At 44.9% G+C, this 16,732-nt stretch overlaps 1 protein-coding gene across 14 annotated transcripts in view; it reads left to right on the plus strand.

Annotated features, from left to right (window-relative positions):
• Limch1 (LIM and calponin homology domains 1) overlaps window positions 1–16,604 on the plus strand; it is a 308,356-nt gene extending 291,752 nt beyond the window's left edge. For 7 of the 14 annotated variants that reach the window (XM_031342511.1, XM_031342508.1, XM_031342517.1 and 4 more), the window contains 7 exons: window positions 206–330; window positions 2,254–2,378; window positions 3,273–3,396; window positions 5,174–5,260; window positions 7,020–7,128; window positions 9,714–9,816; window positions 16,494–16,604. In XM_031342511.1, coding sequence (XP_031198371.1) covers window positions 206–330; window positions 2,254–2,378; window positions 3,273–3,396; window positions 5,174–5,260; window positions 7,020–7,128; window positions 9,714–9,816; window positions 16,494–16,519 — 699 coding nt within the window. In that variant the 3' untranslated portion in view covers window positions 16,520–16,604. The remainder of the gene's footprint in view (window positions 1–205; window positions 331–2,253; window positions 2,379–3,272; window positions 3,397–5,173; window positions 5,261–7,019; window positions 7,129–9,713; window positions 9,817–16,493) is intronic. The other 7 variants (XM_031342510.1, XM_031342520.1, XM_031342519.1 and 4 more) reach the window with 2 other exon arrangements.
• The last annotated feature ends 128 nt before the right edge of the window (window positions 16,605–16,732 follow it).

Genomic DNA, 16,732 nt, shown 5'->3' on the forward strand with positions numbered 1-16,732 from the left:
ACACAAGCTTACAGTGGATCTCATCCACCTATACAGAAAGTTATTAACATGTGTCAATAACTTCTTTAAATTGTAAAGCAAAAAGATAAAACTTTTATTATTCAAAGAAAGAAAAGAGGATAAGCTTTAGATATTCCATGATCAAACATAAAAGTCATTGAATGCGTTTAAATTATATTCAAAATGATCTCACTTTTTCCATCAGAATAAGATGGACTTGGAAAACTGTCAAGACAAAGAAAAAGAAAGAAGACAGAAGACACCTTTCCAAGAGAATGACAGTGACTCATTGCTCAAAGCCAGAGAAGGTGGCCTGCCAGAGGAGCACAGGTATGTGCCCATCCCAGGCTGTCCCTGAGACTCCCAAAGCTTGGCTCTGCCGTTTACTCCCAGGAAGGCGGTCTCACTGCTTTAAAAGGATCACTCAAACAATGCATTCTGTGTTGTTTAAAGATGCTCTGAAGCCAGCACCCTTGTGCTCTTAAATATGTATTTTTAAATAGGTGAGGCGAAGTGTGGTGACAGAAGTGGCAAAAGCATCATTAATTTGAGGCTAGCCTCTGGTACATACTGAAAGCATATCTCAAGAAAGTAAATAATTTTAAGAGACAGAGAGATGGGTCAGAGGGTCAAGGCACTTGCTGCTGAAGCCTACAACCTGAGTCCAATCCCCAGAAACCACATAAAGGTAGAAGGAGAGACCCAACTTCACAGAGTTAGACTCTGCCCTCTGCATGCGTGCTATGACATGTGAGCACACACATTGTACACATACATATGCACATAATCAGATTTAAATGTTTTAATAATGATGTTTTAAAAAATTAAAAAGGGAGACTCATTTTAAATAAAGAAAATAATATAAATCATCAAGGAAGCTTGTTGCTGACCCAAAGCCCACAGCTTCCAGTTACATGAAGTACAGAATGTGTCAACTGGGAAAGAAGTTGAAGCAAAGTCCTAAGGTCCCACCTACCACGGTTCCACTGTGGGCTGCTGGTGTCCTCGCTGCAGTGAGTTATAAATAATATGAAGGGTTACCATTTGTCAAAACAGTTGTGCATAGTCATTTCACATGTGGACTCTAGGATGTCCCATAGGAAATCAAAAAATGAGTCCAGAAACCCCAGAGTATCTCAGACTGGAGCAGACTCTGATACAGGTCATCACTGTTACCCATGCCTAATCTGGAAGGAGCCTACAGGAAGCCCAGGAAGCTGGCAGCAGCCTGCTATCAGCATCCTCCTTAAGAAACAGGTGCTTGCCTCGGGTGTGAGATCCCAGATAGGCATCGGCAAGTATGCATGTACCTGTAACAACACGTTTACAGCATCCCAGAGGGACCCACCCAGAGATGTCCTAGACTGGTCAAGGTGAAGGGTTGGCTGGGAGCAGAGCTCTGGTGAGGGATTGCATGGAGGGAGCCGCTAGCATCAGATCTGACAGGGCGCAGCCTCCGAAAGAAGGTTTGTCTCCAGGTAACACTGCCTCAGAGTCTGGGAAGTGAGAACTGTTAGTCGGGAAAATTCAAAGCATCCCTAAAGGCACATCGTGTGCAGTTTTTGCTAGTTCTCCAGACAGGCTTTGCCTGTGAATTTGCTGTTTGGGTTTCTTCAGACTCTTCTCACTGTCACCAGAAACCTTTCCTTTCGTCTCCTCAAATCTCCTTAAATCGCTCCTTTCTTTGCACACAGAAACCGCCAAAAAGACTTAGAGATCCCACGTGACCCCGGTCATTTGCTTATTTATCTATATATTTGGAGGTGGTATATCATTGTGCAGCCTAGGCTGGCCTTGAACTCAGTGTATAGCCCCATCTGGCCCTGTGATCCCTCTGCCTCTGCCTGAGTGCTGAGATTATAGACTGGCTTCACTATGCCTGGCTTCTACGTGATGTCTATACTCATCGCTCCCTTGTGAAAGATCTGGGTGCTTCAGATGAACTCCCTAGAGGTGATTAGTCTTGAAGAGCCTGGTGGGCAGGGAGGACCTCAGAAATGATTATTTCCTGAATGTTTTAAATTGATAGGCACTAAAAAAAAAATGCATAGTATCTTTTTTTAATGCATAGTATCTTGTAATGGATTTAGATATAGTTTAAAATAAACAGAAATGCAAACAGCCTATTTCTTTCTCTTAGATTTTAATTGCTAGCTCCATATCCACAGGTATAGAAACAATAAAGTTAATCCAGTTGATTTTATCTCTGCTCTGAAGTTTTTTGGTTTTTGTTTTGCTTTGTTTTGTTTTTAGCAACCTAACTCAAAGTCCCTCGGCTAACTCTGAAAACTCGGTGTCAAAAGGAATCCATCAGGACCAGCAGCCAGAGGCAGAGGCCGGTGCCCCACCCTGTGGTCCAAACCCACAGCTAGCTCAGGGTAAGAATGAAGAGAGAAATCCCAATATTTAAGTTACTGTAAACGCTTCACATTGTCCAGAACTGACCTCTGGTGGCTACAAAGTTCTCCCTAAGGCCCCCTTGCCTTTAGCTTCTGTTAAATATATAACACATAAACTCCCACTGTGAGACCAGACCGTGCACCATGTCATTGGGGTCTGAATGAGACCAGAACAGGTATTAGCATTTTAAAAAATAAAAACTATGGCTGGTGAGGTGACTCAGTGAGTAATGAGCCTGAGGACCTGAGTTCAAAGACATGTGTAGTGGAAAGTGAGAGGCAACTCCCAAAAGTTGGCCTACACACACACACACACACACACCTCTGCATGTGCTCCTTCTTCACAATAAATCAATGTAAATTTTTAAAATTTAAAGGAAGGGACTGGAGAGATGGTTCGCTGGTTAAGAGCAGTGGCTACCCTTTCAGAAGACCCCCGTTCAGTTCCCAGGACTTCTACGGCAGCTCACAACTGTCAATAACTCCAGGTCCAGGGGGCTATGATGCCCTCTTATGGCCTCCATGGGCACTGCATGCATGAGGGCCACAAACATACATGAAGGAAAAACACCCATACAAACAAAACAACAATTTTCTTAAATCAAAGGGAGACTTTTAAAATTTTAAGATTTTTTTTAAAAATCATAAACAGTGCATTCTCCAAATTTCCCAGTTCCACCATTGAACATAATCCTCCCTCTACCCCAACAACTCCTCTTGAGGAGTAGTAGACTATGTCAAGCCAGATTGAGATACACATGCAACACAGCCCATACAGAATTACCAGTGGGCATCAGCTCTTTAAAGGAAGGTGTCTTACTGGGCATCAAAGTGACTTCGCCGAATACGTTTCTGTTCCTTCCTTGGTCTCAGATCCACCTTGGAATCAACAGATATCAAACCCACCCACATCCATGTCAGAAGATGTGAAGCCCAAAACCCTGGCCCTGGAGAAAAGTGTCAATCATCAGATCGAGTCTCCGGGAGAAAGGCGGAAGTGAGTAGACAGATAAAATGGACGTGGGGTTGTTTTTCTTTTTTATGTATGAGATGGGGAGAGGTGTGAGATGGCAGCTGCATCTTGGTGCTTTGTCTCCGTTGAATCATTTCGAAGCACTCCAGTGTAACGGGGCCTTAAAGCGTTTAAACCTGTGTCTCTCAGGGAGACTTCCCTGGGGCTTCCTGGGAAGCAAACCTCATTATTATGAGGTTGATAATATCATTATTATTATTACGAGGTTGATAATCTCGGGTGTGCAATGAACAGTTTGGGGAGGTTGACATATCATGCCCACAGAATTTGACTGCTTAAATATTAGAGGACTCTACGCCCAGCTTCACAGCAAGGCCACAGTGAAGGCGCGCAATCACACTTCCAAAATCCTGCCATGCATCATTACCCGAATCTCACCCCACTTGGATCCAGACTGTGGGCTCAGATTTGATCCTGCCACTTACACAGATCCTTAAGCCAGTGTCTTAGGGTTTTTATTTTTTCCTGCCTTAGTTTCCCCATTATCGAGTGGGGATGAGCCTGGTACCTTCCTCACAGGGTTCCCTGCCTGGCAGATAACCAACACTGCAGTGTGGGTCCCAGGATGCCCCGTTAGCTTTTCTTCCTTCTCAGCACCGTGCTAAACTGAGGCCTCCTTTGTCTCAGATGGCTCCCATGTTCATGGCTGGGTACCTGTGGCTCCAGAATCAACAGGAGCTCAGATCAACTAGATGTGATTTCTTGGATATTTCAGTGATTTTCAGCCTTTTTTTTTTTCCTTTCAAGTCATGGTGCTTACATTTTAAAAACAGGATATTTGGAGAAGACAAGCGCCACCTGAGAGGGAGGCCGGGTGGGTAGCAGCTCTCAGGATCTCCTGGCTCTTCAAGCAGCCAGGAGACAGAGACTTTGTCTGCCTCTGTGTTCTAGTTTTCCTTGCCTTGCCCTTTTCTCTGACCTCACTATTTCTTTACTCACAGAATACAGTTTTCAAAGCTGACAACTTGGTCCCACATAAGGCTCCTAAGCAGCCTGCACCCTCATGGTATACTTGGCAACGTCCAATGGGGGCCCTTCTGATTTCTCATGGCCTAGTGAGAGCTAAGCAGTCTCAAAGGCATTTACTGCAGGCCTCTAAGGCAGGCACTGTGGTGCTGAAAATCACTTCCTCTAAGATTGGCCCTGTTTGCGCAAGTAGCCATATGAATCTAGCTATGTGATTTTTTTTTTATTTGTGAGATCTTTACCATAAAGTGATTTTTTTTTTAAATCTCCCTTGAACTTCTGGGCTGCCCTTAAGAGTTTCCCCTGGATCTTTAGTCATCTTTCCTTCCCACTAGGCTGGTAGTTTTCACATCAGACTCGGTATGCATAACCAGCTCTACCAATGGTGTAAATAACACTTAGTGAAGGAGAGTCCACCGCTATTTTCCTTCCTAAGCAGCCGTGCTCATGTGAGTTTCATTTACACACATGTGCATATGTTCCTTCTAGACATAATTACTAATGTTGTTCCAAAGCCAAAATAAACAACAACCAAGCATGGTAGCACATGTTCATAGCCCCCGCACTCAGGCTGAGCCAGGAGGAACACTTACGTTTGAGACCAACCTGGGCGCCATAGTGAGACCTTGTTTCAAAACAAATAATCAAAGATGTCAGTAGGAGAGAATCCTTTGTGGTCTTTGTTTTTGTTTTTGTTTTTGTTTTAAGCTAAAATGTCTTTTATCGTGGCTTCTGTTAACTCTCTGTAACTATGGGCTCCTTTACCGTGTTACAGGAAAAGCCCTCGAGAGAACTTCCGGGCTGGGCCCCTGTCCCCGTGCTCTCCCACCCCTCCCGGCCAGTCTCCAAACAGGTACACGAGGTCAGCAAGCCTTTCTGAGGCTGTTTTGTGGTCCTGCACTCAATGGGCGTAATTTTGGCCATATTAGTGCTTGGCGACTGATGCTGGTCCACATCCCTTCCCCCGACATACAGAGGGGAGGAGTTAAGAGAACATCTCCATCTTTGCTGCAGACTCATCAGCGCGGGGTAGAAAAAATCAGATGTGTGGTGCTGGTCACAGCCATTAGGTCTTAATGACATTGTGTGGAACCTCTAACCTAATAATAAAGTCCACCAGACAGCTGCTGGGCTCCTGCAGCAGTGCCTCTGTCTCCAAGACTCTCAACCCTTAGAGGGCAATGGGCTGCTGGCTCCTCCGGAGAACCAGGGAGAGCCTGGGATGCAAAGCCCCGTTCTCCTCTTCAAGCCCTCCCTGGATCGCTAACCATGGCCCTCAACATTAGTCAGTCCTCATGATATCTTTAAAAGCTGCCCAAGTGTCTGTCTGTCACAGGCACAAATGACTGGAGGACTTAGTGGTTTTCATTGATAGATTTCTTCTCGTGGCTTGAGAGTGGCATCATCTATCGGGTTTGACGAGGATAGCTTTTCCTCCTCTGGATGTCTTCTCTTCTGTTTCCTCTGTCCGCTTTGTTCCACTGTGCCTTTCAGTATGGTGATACATACTTGTAAATTCCCCCTAGAGCTTTGCAAGCAGTGGGCGTCGTGGGTTGCTGATCCCGTAGCTGCAAAGCTTCTAAGAGAAGACAGCCCTGTGGTGGCAGGTGGACTGTGGTCAGGACTATAGGGGGAGGAAGGAGGTGGGTTCAGTCCCAGGAGTTTGCAATACAAACACAAAAGAAGCACGTATCCTGCAGCCTCTGTGTCTGGGTTCTGGAGGACACAGTAGAGATGGGCTAGCCAGCCCTCTCCCTTTGTAAGTAGAAGGGAGACCTAAGCAGAGCACTGGACAGCATACCATGGACCCAGGGTGGAGCAGGAACCCTATCTCTGAAGTCTAATCAAGCCAACCTCCTCTCCTATACCACAATGGACTCTGTAAAAGGAAAAGGCCTTGGCTTTTAATGAAAACTGCTTGTACCGCCTGGGTTTGTGTGTCAACTTGACCCAAGCTAGAGAGGAAGGAGCCTCAGTTGAGGAAACGCCTCCATGAGATCCAGCTATCAGGCGTTTTCTCAATTAGTGACCAAGGGGGAGGGCCAGGCCCATTGTGGGTGGTGCCATCCCTGGGCTGGTGGTCCTGGGTTCTGTAAGAAAGCAGACTGAGTAACCCATGAGGAGCCAGCCAGTAAGCAGCATCCCTCCATGGCCCCTGCATCAGCTCCTGCCTCCAGGTTCCTGCTCTGCTTAGGTTCCTGTTCTGACTTTCTCCAGTGATGGACTATGTTCTGGAAATGTAAGTCAAATAAACCCTTTCCTCCCCAACTTGCTTTTGAGTCAGCACAGCAATAGAAACCTTAACTAGGACTTTGCTGAAATCACATCAGAATCTTGGTAAAACTATTATCTTCCTGTCGTTAGGACTTCTGTAAACACGCGACACATATATTGAGTCATCTCAGCATGCCCCAGACACAGCGGATTCGGCACCACCTGAAGGCCTGTCACCTTCAGCTTGCTGGCACTGTATGGCTCTGCTTAATTCTGTATCCACTGTCACTTCGGTGATCATCATTTTATTAATGGTTTATTAAAACCCATCTTGCCATTTTTGCATGAGGTTGCCTGTGGTGCGAGCCAAGGCTCTCACTGTGCCTCTTTTTTTTTTTTTAAACCAGGTCTATAAGTGGGAAGAAGCTGTGCTCCTCCTGTGGGCTCGCTTTGGGTAAAGGTGCCGCAATGATTATCGAGACCCTGAATCTCTACTTTCACATTCAGTGTTTCAAGGTATGTGCATAGCCCTCTCCTCTCTAAGCTGATGTCAGGGTTTGGGTCTTGTCCTGCGCTGAGAGATCTCTCCTGTAACCTCTCGTGTAGCAGACAGATGTGTGTGTGTGTGTGTAGGTCAAGTCCAGCTTTAAGGACACAGCTCTCTGACCCTGAATCCCTCTAGGAAGAAAAGTCCTCCTAGAAGAAGACAAACAGATCTGTGCAACTTGTCTTTCCAGATACTTTCTGTTGCTAAAAGCAAACATTGTAACAAGAAGTTGCAACTGGCTGCTGGAAGGCAGCCGGCCTTCTGAGTCTTGTGGGCCTTAAGGATTTATTTAAAGCATCTTTGGTGTTCTTACAGTCTTATGATTTTTATGTGATGGGGTTTTAGACATTGCCCTGATAGACTGTTCTCTGCCCAGTAAAGGTCCAAGGCTAGCTGTAAGATTTCAATTCTCACCCAGAGCCTGTCTGAGAGCTTGGGACGATGTTTCCCTCTGAGAAGCCGAGGGCTCATCTGCCCGGTATTAAGTCTGTTGTTTGAAGCAAGGTCTCACCATGTAGTCCAGGCTGGCCTCAACCCCTTGAAGTCCTTCTGCCTTAGTCTCCTGGTGCTAAGATCACTAGCTTGCACTACCATGCCCAGCCAGCCAGGCTTGGCTGAAGAATCTCGGGTAACCTTCTTTAGTCCATGTTGCTTATTATGCTGTGGTATCAGCCGATGTAGTAAACACCAAACTCCGTAAGAGTAAGGACTCCGTCTTTTTTAGTTACCACTGTTTGTCTTTGTAGCCGACCAAGTAGGCATCAATAAACGTTTTAGATGGACCAGTGTGGTGCAGATTAGGAGGCCTAGCTTCTAATCCCAGCTTTCCTGCTATGTGTGGGCTGTTATGCTTGGTTTGCTGTCAGGTGAATGAATCATATATCAGTATATCCCAGCCTCTCTTTCCACTCATGAGCACCTTTCAAGTGAATATAATTGATTTTTAAAGCCAAACTGTCAGTCTCTGAATCTGAGTCATCATTTTCTCTCCATGATGCTGATACATTTTTTTTTCTATTAGAATTTCTATTCTCTTTCTCATTTGTAGCTCCCTTGGCTATAATATCAACTTGTATGGGATTAAAATAACTCACTTTGTCCCTAATCCAAGAGACAATCAATGAAATTCACAAATCAGACAAAGAGTGAAATTCAGTTCCCACCATTGGCCTAATGTGTTCCTATGGCCCAGCTAGTCTTTTTAACATTTATTTATTTATTTACATTCCAAATGTTGCCCCCCCCTTTCCGGACCCCTCCAAGAGTTCTTCAACCCGTCCCCACTCCCTTTTGCCTCTGAGAGGGTGCTCCCCCACTCACCTCCATCGCCCATTGACTCTCCCTATCCCCATCGTCCCCCTTCCCTGGGACATCAAGTCTCTACAGGATTTGGTGCATCCTCTCCCACTGAGACCAGACAAGGCAGTCCTCTGTTACATCTGTGCCAGGGGCCATGGACCAAGCCAGTGTATCCTCTGTGTTCATGGCTCAGTCTCTGAGCTAGTCTTAGGGCATGACTCAGAGGCTGGTCTGATCCCTCTAGAAAGGGCTGGCACCTAGCTGGACCCACCACTGCCACCTCCTCTGTGGCAAACACCTTCTACATTTCCCTTCTGCTCTCAAGCCACTAGGCTAACAAGGGGTCCATCCACAGGGAATTTGCTACCCTCTGTAGCGCACCTCTAAAGTGGGCATGCGCTGTGACATGTGTTCCTTAGCAATTCTCCCGTGGAGTGTCCTGGAGAGTCTTAAGAGATTATTGGAAGTCAAGTTTCAAGGGATAATCCATTGGCCACGTGTTTGTTTAAAACCAGTAGGGTGCAACCTGTTGGACATGGTCCTTGTGTCTGGAGTGAGAAATTGTGCACTGTAACTGTTGAGCAGGCTCTCAAGTCATTACATTGTTCTTTAGCAGTTTCCCAACCCCAAGGCAACTCAGTTAGTGTCTCTCAACCCGTGTCCTTGTAAAATACAAGGAGTTAAGATAAAATGCTCAAAACATACTTTACTTTTACTATAAGTTTGGCTTATGGCACCATATCTAACACACAATAGATGCTTAGTGAACATGGAGATTGTGGCTGTATCCCTGCGTGGCTCACGGGAGCAGTCTTAGTTATTGTCTTGTTGCTATGAAGAGACACAATGACCAAGGCAACTTTTACAAAAGAAAAAGCATTTGATTTGGGGCTCACAGTTCCAGGGCATAATGGAGTCCATGATCATCATGGCAGGAAGCAGACAGGCGGGGTAGGGGCAGGGCATGGAGCATTAGTTGAGTACTTTACATCCTAAACCACAGGCAGAGCCAAGGCTCTGGGCCTGCTGTGGGTTTTTGAAACCTCAAAGCCCACTTCCATGGACAGACCTCCTCCAACAAGGCCACATCATCCAACCGCCTAATCATTCCCGGACAGTTCCACAACTAGAGACTGAGCAGGCAAACCAATGAGCCTAAAGGGCCACCCTCACTCAAACCACCACAAGCAGTCACTGGCACTCTGTACACCTACTACCCCATTCATCTTATAACTTCTGCGCCTTCCCTCCCTAGTGCGGCATTTGTAAAGGACAGCTCGGAGATGCAGTGAGCGGGACAGACGTTAGGATTCGCAATGGTCTCCTAAACTGTACTGACTGCTACATGCGATCCAGAAGTGAGTATGGAGAGATTCCCCTCCCCACCCCCTGTAAGTCAGGTATTTTCTCCCTCCAGTTGACAAGTCCTACCCCTGGAAAAAGGATTCATAGGATGACTGTCCAAGAAAATTAAAAGCCAACAACCCGTTGCTTCTCGCAGGAATGTCCTGCTCCCGTGGGTAAATGATTCTTAGGCAGGAGTGCATGAGCACATAAGACCATAGGCCAGGCTTGAGGCGGACTCTGCCTGAGCTCACTCACCTCGTGGAGTCAGAGGAAGGGTTAGGGTCTGCGGCACTGTCCCTCAGTCAAGCCTGTTTGTGAAGGGCCCGCACCTGCTGGAGGTGGAGGAGTGTGGAGAGTGGATGCCCGGGGTTGGATAAGTGTGTGCCCACTCTGCAAGGGCGGTGCCCTTCAGGACTTTCATTGCAGAGTATGGTTTTGTTCTAGAAGACCTTGAAAGTTCATTGAGAGACAAAGTGGTAATGGCTCCTGCTTCTCTGCCCCTGCCAGCAACATAATAAAACCTGTTTGCTTGTTTTTATTTATATCCCAAATGTTGTCACCTTCACAGAGTCCCCCCTTCACCTCTGAGAGAATGGGGCCCCCTGGGTATCCCCACACCCTGGCACATCAAGTCTTTGTCAGATTAGGCACACTCTCTCCCACTTAGGCCAGACAAGGCAACTATGTTGGGGAACAGAAAGCACAGTCAGGCTACAGCTTGAGGGAGAGCCTCTGGTCCAGTTGTTGGGGGACCCACATGGACACTGAGCTGCATGTCTGCTACATATGTACCGGGAGCCTCAGTGTGTGTTCTTTGGTTGGTGGCTTAGTCTCTGAGAGCTCACAGGGGTCCAGGTTAGTGATGCTGTTGGCTTTCCTATGGGGTTCCCATCCCCATAGTCCTTCAGTCCTTTCCCCAACTCTTCTGTAAGAGTCCCCGACCTCCATCTACAGTTTGGCTGGGGGTATCTGGATTTGTTTTACTCTGTTGTTGGGTAGAGCCTCTCAGAGGACAGCCATGCTAGACTCCTGTCTGCAAGCTTAACAGAGTATCATTAGTAATGTCAGAGATTGGTACTTGCCCATGGTGTGGGTTTCCGATTGGGCCAGTTATTGGTTGGCCATTCCTTCACATTCTGCTCCTCCTTTGTCCCTGAATCTCTTTTAGACAGGATAAATTTTGGGTCAAAAGTTTTGTGGGTAGGTTGGTGTCCTTATCCCTCCATTGGGGTCCTGCTTGGCTACAGGAGGTGGCCATTTCAGGTTCCATGTCCCCACCATTAGGCATCTTGGCTAAGGTCACCTGCATTGATTCCAGGGATCCTCCAGTCAGTCATAATAAGATTTTAAAACTGACTGACTGTGGAGACTTTATGCCCCACCCCTTCAACTCCCCTCAAGAAGGTGCAGGTTTCATTTGGAGCCACCAGAGGGTGCTGCTGTCCAAGTGTTCAAACAGTTTGAAACTGGGGGCAGGCTGTGTGCTAATTAAGTAGAATACTTTTGCAGTGAAGAGACCCAAAGAGCTCGAGATGTGTTAATGAAAATTCGCCAGTTATATTGATGAAATGGAGTCTGAAATTCAAAAATATTATTTATCAAAATAAGCTAAGAATTATATCACTGGCTTCTAGATTGGAGAATAAGAATAAAAAACTAAAATTAATTTGTTTTCATTTATAGCTACAGATTCAGTACATTAGAGAATATCTCTGAGGAGCATATGCCTGTTAATAAAATGAGGTGAAACGAAAGTCAAATGCAGGTTGTTTGGGTCTATGGGTCTATGGGTCTATGACAAACCTTTGAAGTCATCGAGTTCCAGTTGGAGCTATTGTCAAATAATGGGACAGTAATGTCATAGATTACACATGGTGTTAATTGTTAAACCTTGTATTCTATATGAAGTGTATAAATAGTATTTTCTGCACCTCAGAAATATGCATGCCTAAATACACAAATGCATACATACACATATAATGTATAATAATTATATTTTTTGAACTGGGCTTTTGTGTGTTTTGCTTTTGTGTTTTAGGAAGAGAAAATAAGAACCTTTCTCCCAGGTTTCAAAGTGATTGTCCCCCTATCATTCCTCTAAGTCCCACTTTCTTCTGAACCCCATCCAGCAGCTGCATGGGAATCCCAGTCCCAGGAGGGCTCTGTTAGAACAAGGGACTGTCAAGGCAGCTGCAGGAATCACTGTGGATCTATGGATCTACCAGGGTCTACAGAGCATGCTCAAAAGATGCCTGCAAGCCTGAACACCCCAATGGGGCACAGTGGCCTGTTTCCATGCAGACTTTTTGGAAGTTAGTGATTTCTTTTGGGAGTTAGGTTTCTGGCTAGGAATTTCTGTTATACTTGCAATGTAAAGGGGCAGAAACTGTCTTCAATTCCAACTAAAGACAACAGCCAGAGAGTTCCTGGAACAGTCCCTATAATAAGAAAGCTATTTGAAGGTAAACCATACACATTTTTGTTTATGATAGATTTTTTTTCTTTGATTAGCAGTTCTTTGTGCCATTTTCATACAAATATATCCCATACCTTTATCATTTTGTTTTTGTCCTTGTTTTTTGTTTTTTCAAGACAGTGTTTCTCTGTATAGCCCGGGCTGTCCTGGAACTCACTCTGTAGACCAGGCTGGCCTCGAACTCAGAAATCCACCTGCCTCTGCCTCCCAAGTGCTGGGATTAAAGGCGTGCACCACCACCAGCCGGTTCCTTTATCACGAATGCACATGCACACACACACACCACATACACACATACACACACACACACACACACACAGGGAGCCATTACCTTTTCTCAAAATATAATATTTTACTTGTGTTTTTCAGCATGTTAAGAAATACCAAGAAGAAAACAAAGGGGCCCAGTTGTTTTCTGCTGTCTCTGCAGCCATGCCTCTGTAACATTCAAAAGAATAGCCAAGTAAATAAATTCTGTAAGGTTAGAGATTTTGAATTGTTCAGAAGCCAACTAAGTTGGGATCAAAAATCTCCCTGAGGTCATCCCTGTCCTGTGGTTTCTTCAGGCAGGGGTGGAACAGATGTTTGTGCATTATATCACAGGCTTACACATGACATGCATCTAGCTGCGTATGTGTTGGGACTCGTTTCACAGGGTGACTGGGCTCCTGATGGAGTTTTTAGTCTAGCTGTGTTCATCTTAATACCTTGTCAGCACTGCCTTGGTCTTTCTCCTGAGTGGAAACTCCACTTGTTTCCAGTTTTTGAACAATATTTGTCATCAGGCAGTTCTGTGAACATCCTTGCATGTATCTGGATGAACACATGAAGTCCTCTCCGATGGGTAGATACTGAGCAAGAGCAATGCTGTATTAATGGGTCTGAGACCTGACAGCCTCTTCCTTCTTCTATGCTGATACCAACTGTGCAGATCATCAGCTGTTCCCATTTTACCCACGGGCTGTGGGCGCAGCTCAGGGTAGAGCGCTTCATTAGTGCCTGTGAGAAGCAGGGAGAACCAGGGCTCCATTCTGAATACTGAAAAAACAAACAAACAAAAACAAACACCCATTCTGCTAGAGAATAGAGAAACTCTATTGCCTGAGTATGTAACAGGGTAGGTGGGGGTGGAGTAAATGTGTGTGCACACGAATACATACGTATATGTGCGTGGGGACTAGCGGTCAACAGCCCCTGTCTTCCACAAGTCACTCTTCACTATATTTTTTGAGACAGAGTCTGTCACTGAATCCAGAGTCCAATGCCTCAGGTGGCTGACAGGCCAGGACACTCCACAGATTTCCCCCACCCACTCCGCAGTGTTGGAGTCATACACATGCTCTACCATGTCTGGCTTCTATGTGGGTACTGGGGATCGAAATCCCGGCCTTCGCACTTCCATACTGTACCCAATTGATGTTTCCCCTTAGCCCCAGGATGTGTATTTTTAATTCTGAGTTTGAATCTCTTTCCATACGTTTTTTTTTTCACCATTTCTGTTTATTTCTCTGTAACACGGAACTCTGCACTTAGTCGCTTCTGTTGAGACCTGATTCACTGAAGTGCTTTACAAGTTAAAGGTGTTTTTCTAGGGTCTGTTCACCGCCTGCTGCGGTTACTATTGTTCTTTTTTTTTTCCACTTTGTGATTTATTTTCACAGAAAAGACTTTCACTTAAAATAATTATATAATTCTCTGCCTTTTAAAATTCTAGGCCTTATATCCCACTCAGGAAAAGCCACACTTTCCATCCCAAAGGTATAGACAAAACTAAAGTGTCTTTCAGTTTGTAAATGTGATCCTCAGGAATATATTTGGAAATCAAAATTAGGCAGCTATCAGGTGAGTTAGCCAATGATAGGAATATCATTAATGATCATTTTCTTCTTCATGAGTTCCCATATATTTGAGCCTGCTTCTGGATATCTAGTTATGTTTTTAACATACTTATTTTCCATTCCTGTGTGGTTTTAATTGTTATACTGTCATAATAGTTTTTAAGGTTGGATAGTGATAGCCATACAGGCTCTGGTTTCTTTCTTTCTTCTTTTTTCCAAGCTTTTTTTGTTTTTTAAACTTTTTCTCTGTTTTTCCAGACTAATATTAGTATCATTTTGGGCTGATTATGATTAAGTGAATATGTGAAAGTGAACAGAGTCTATGAGAATACTCCCAGGACTTGGGAGGCAGAGGCAGGTGGATTTCTGAGTTCGAGGCCAGCCTGGTCTACAGAGTGAGTTCCAGGACAGCCAGGGCTACACAGAGGAACCCCGTCTCGAAACAAAACAAAACAAAACAAAACAAAACAAACAAAGAAAAACAAAACAAAAAAGATCTATGAGGATACTTCTTTTTTTTCCTTGATGTCTTAAGAAATAAATGTGTTCACAGATGATGTTGTGGGTAGAAGTCATTTAGCTAACAGAATATAAACATGCTTGACAGGGTGACTGTCCCCAGATATAGATGGCACAGGGGAAGATGGCTGAAAGTGATTCTTTTTTTTCCTTTTTAAAAATTTTGCTTTGGATGGAGAGGAGAGGAGGTGGGTTGACGGGAAGTGTGGTTTATGTCAGAGGTGGTCCAGAGAAGCAAAAATCACTTCATTCTGTGGAATAACAAAACCTGAATATTTAATCCTGCTTTTTCCAAGTAACTAGTCACATTCAAATGAACAACTTTTTTTTTTTTTCTGCTGGAGGAAAAATGGCAGAAAGCATATTCAAATGCAAGTTCTAAAAGCCACGCAAGGCGTTTTTAAGTTTGTATGTAAATGGGAATGGAAGTGCAAAACAGATTACCCGTCATGAGTTCAGCCATCACGGGCTTTACTTGTGCATTTGTGCTTGGGTTTTGGATGGCGCCTTCCCATGTGGCACTCTGCTCCATCATGCTCTCTGTCGAGGTGCACTTAGCGCTAACTCCCCCGGGTCTGCTCCAGTGTGTGTGTCTCATCATGACTGGAATACCTAAAACGAGGACGAGGCCTTCTGAAATCTTCATTGAGGACTCAAAACATGACCTTTGTTAGATTGAGTGACCAGACAGAATACAAGATACTTGGTGAACTATTTGAAATTCAGATTTCACATACCCGTGAATTGTTATTGTTGTTGTTTTTTAATTTTTTTATTTTTGGTTTTGGTTTTTCATTTGTTTTTGGTGTGTGTGTGTGTGTGTGTGTGTGTGTGTGTGCATGCACAAATTCAAATGTATATGGAAGTCAGGGGTGGTGACCTTGGTTGTCATTCTTTTGGTGTTGTCCGAAGTGTACATGCATGTGCCCACCTGTCTGTCTGTCTGAGCCTGAAACTCAATTTGACTAGGCTGCCAGCCTAGCAGGCCCTAGGAACCCACTACTCTCTACTTTCCCAGTGCTGAGCTTACAAGTGTACTCCATCAGTGTAAACCTGCTCACCTGGGTTCTAAGGATCTCCTTTGCCTCATTTGGAATGGTGTTGATGGTGGTGGCAGCAGCTTGGTTTGAGATAGACCCAAACTCACACTGGAGTGCAGGTTGGCCTCAAAATCACTATGTAGCCAAGGTTGGACTTGGATTCCCAATTCTCTTGTTTCCACTTCCCATGTGCAGAGATTACCGACATGCCCCAGCACACTCCAGATAAACAAGATGATTTCACATTTGGATTTCAGATATGTAAACACTGCATGCTCCAGATTTAGCATAATCGTGTCCCAAATATCACATGGGATATACTTACACGTTTAAAATGTGTATTTGTCTGGAAGTCAAATTTAGTAGGTACTCTATTTTTATTTGCTCAATCTAGCAATCAAGTTTTCAGATCATTTCGATTTCTCCAGTTTCAGTGAACTGATTCTTTGACCTAAGACCTCAAGAGGAAAAAAAAAATCTTCTTGCTCAGGTGTTCCAAAGGACAAATCAGGAAGTTTGAGGTGTGGGGGGTGTCATTTAATTTAGGGGAAACCCAGAGTCCTTACATCAGGCATAAAGCGTAGGTACCACATGCACACTGTGGCTGTGTGGGTCTGAGGAGCTCACATTCAGTGTTCTAACAAAGCCCCTTGTGACGCCACATTCCATGTCCAGATGTTGAGAGCTTCAGGGTGGGCCAGGACATCCCTCCCTGTAAGGGAGACTTCAGTAAGGGTACTGCTAACTCGAGAGATTTTGAAGCATAGGGGGTGAGACACATTGACTAATTCAAATTTCTGGTTTCCTCACCACAGGTGCCGGCCAGCCTACAACACTGTGATATGGTTGGGAGCTTCCGGGCCACTGAGCATTTCTCTACTAAGAGTGTCCCTTGGCAACTGCTTTATTAAACCCCAAGTCCAGGGGCTCCTTAGCATTCACCTAATTTCTGGAAGACTCTCCTACAAGGTGGTATCTGCTCTTTTGTATTGTAGCACAATGTTTGTGCTTCTGGTTGGGGGGAGGGGCTGATTTTTTTTTTTTTTTTTTTTTT

Source organism: Mastomys coucha, unplaced genomic scaffold (assembly GCF_008632895.1).
Source record: "Mastomys coucha isolate ucsf_1 unplaced genomic scaffold, UCSF_Mcou_1 pScaffold22, whole genome shotgun sequence".
NCBI classification, from domain to species: Eukaryota; Metazoa; Chordata; class Mammalia; order Rodentia; family Muridae; genus Mastomys; species Mastomys coucha.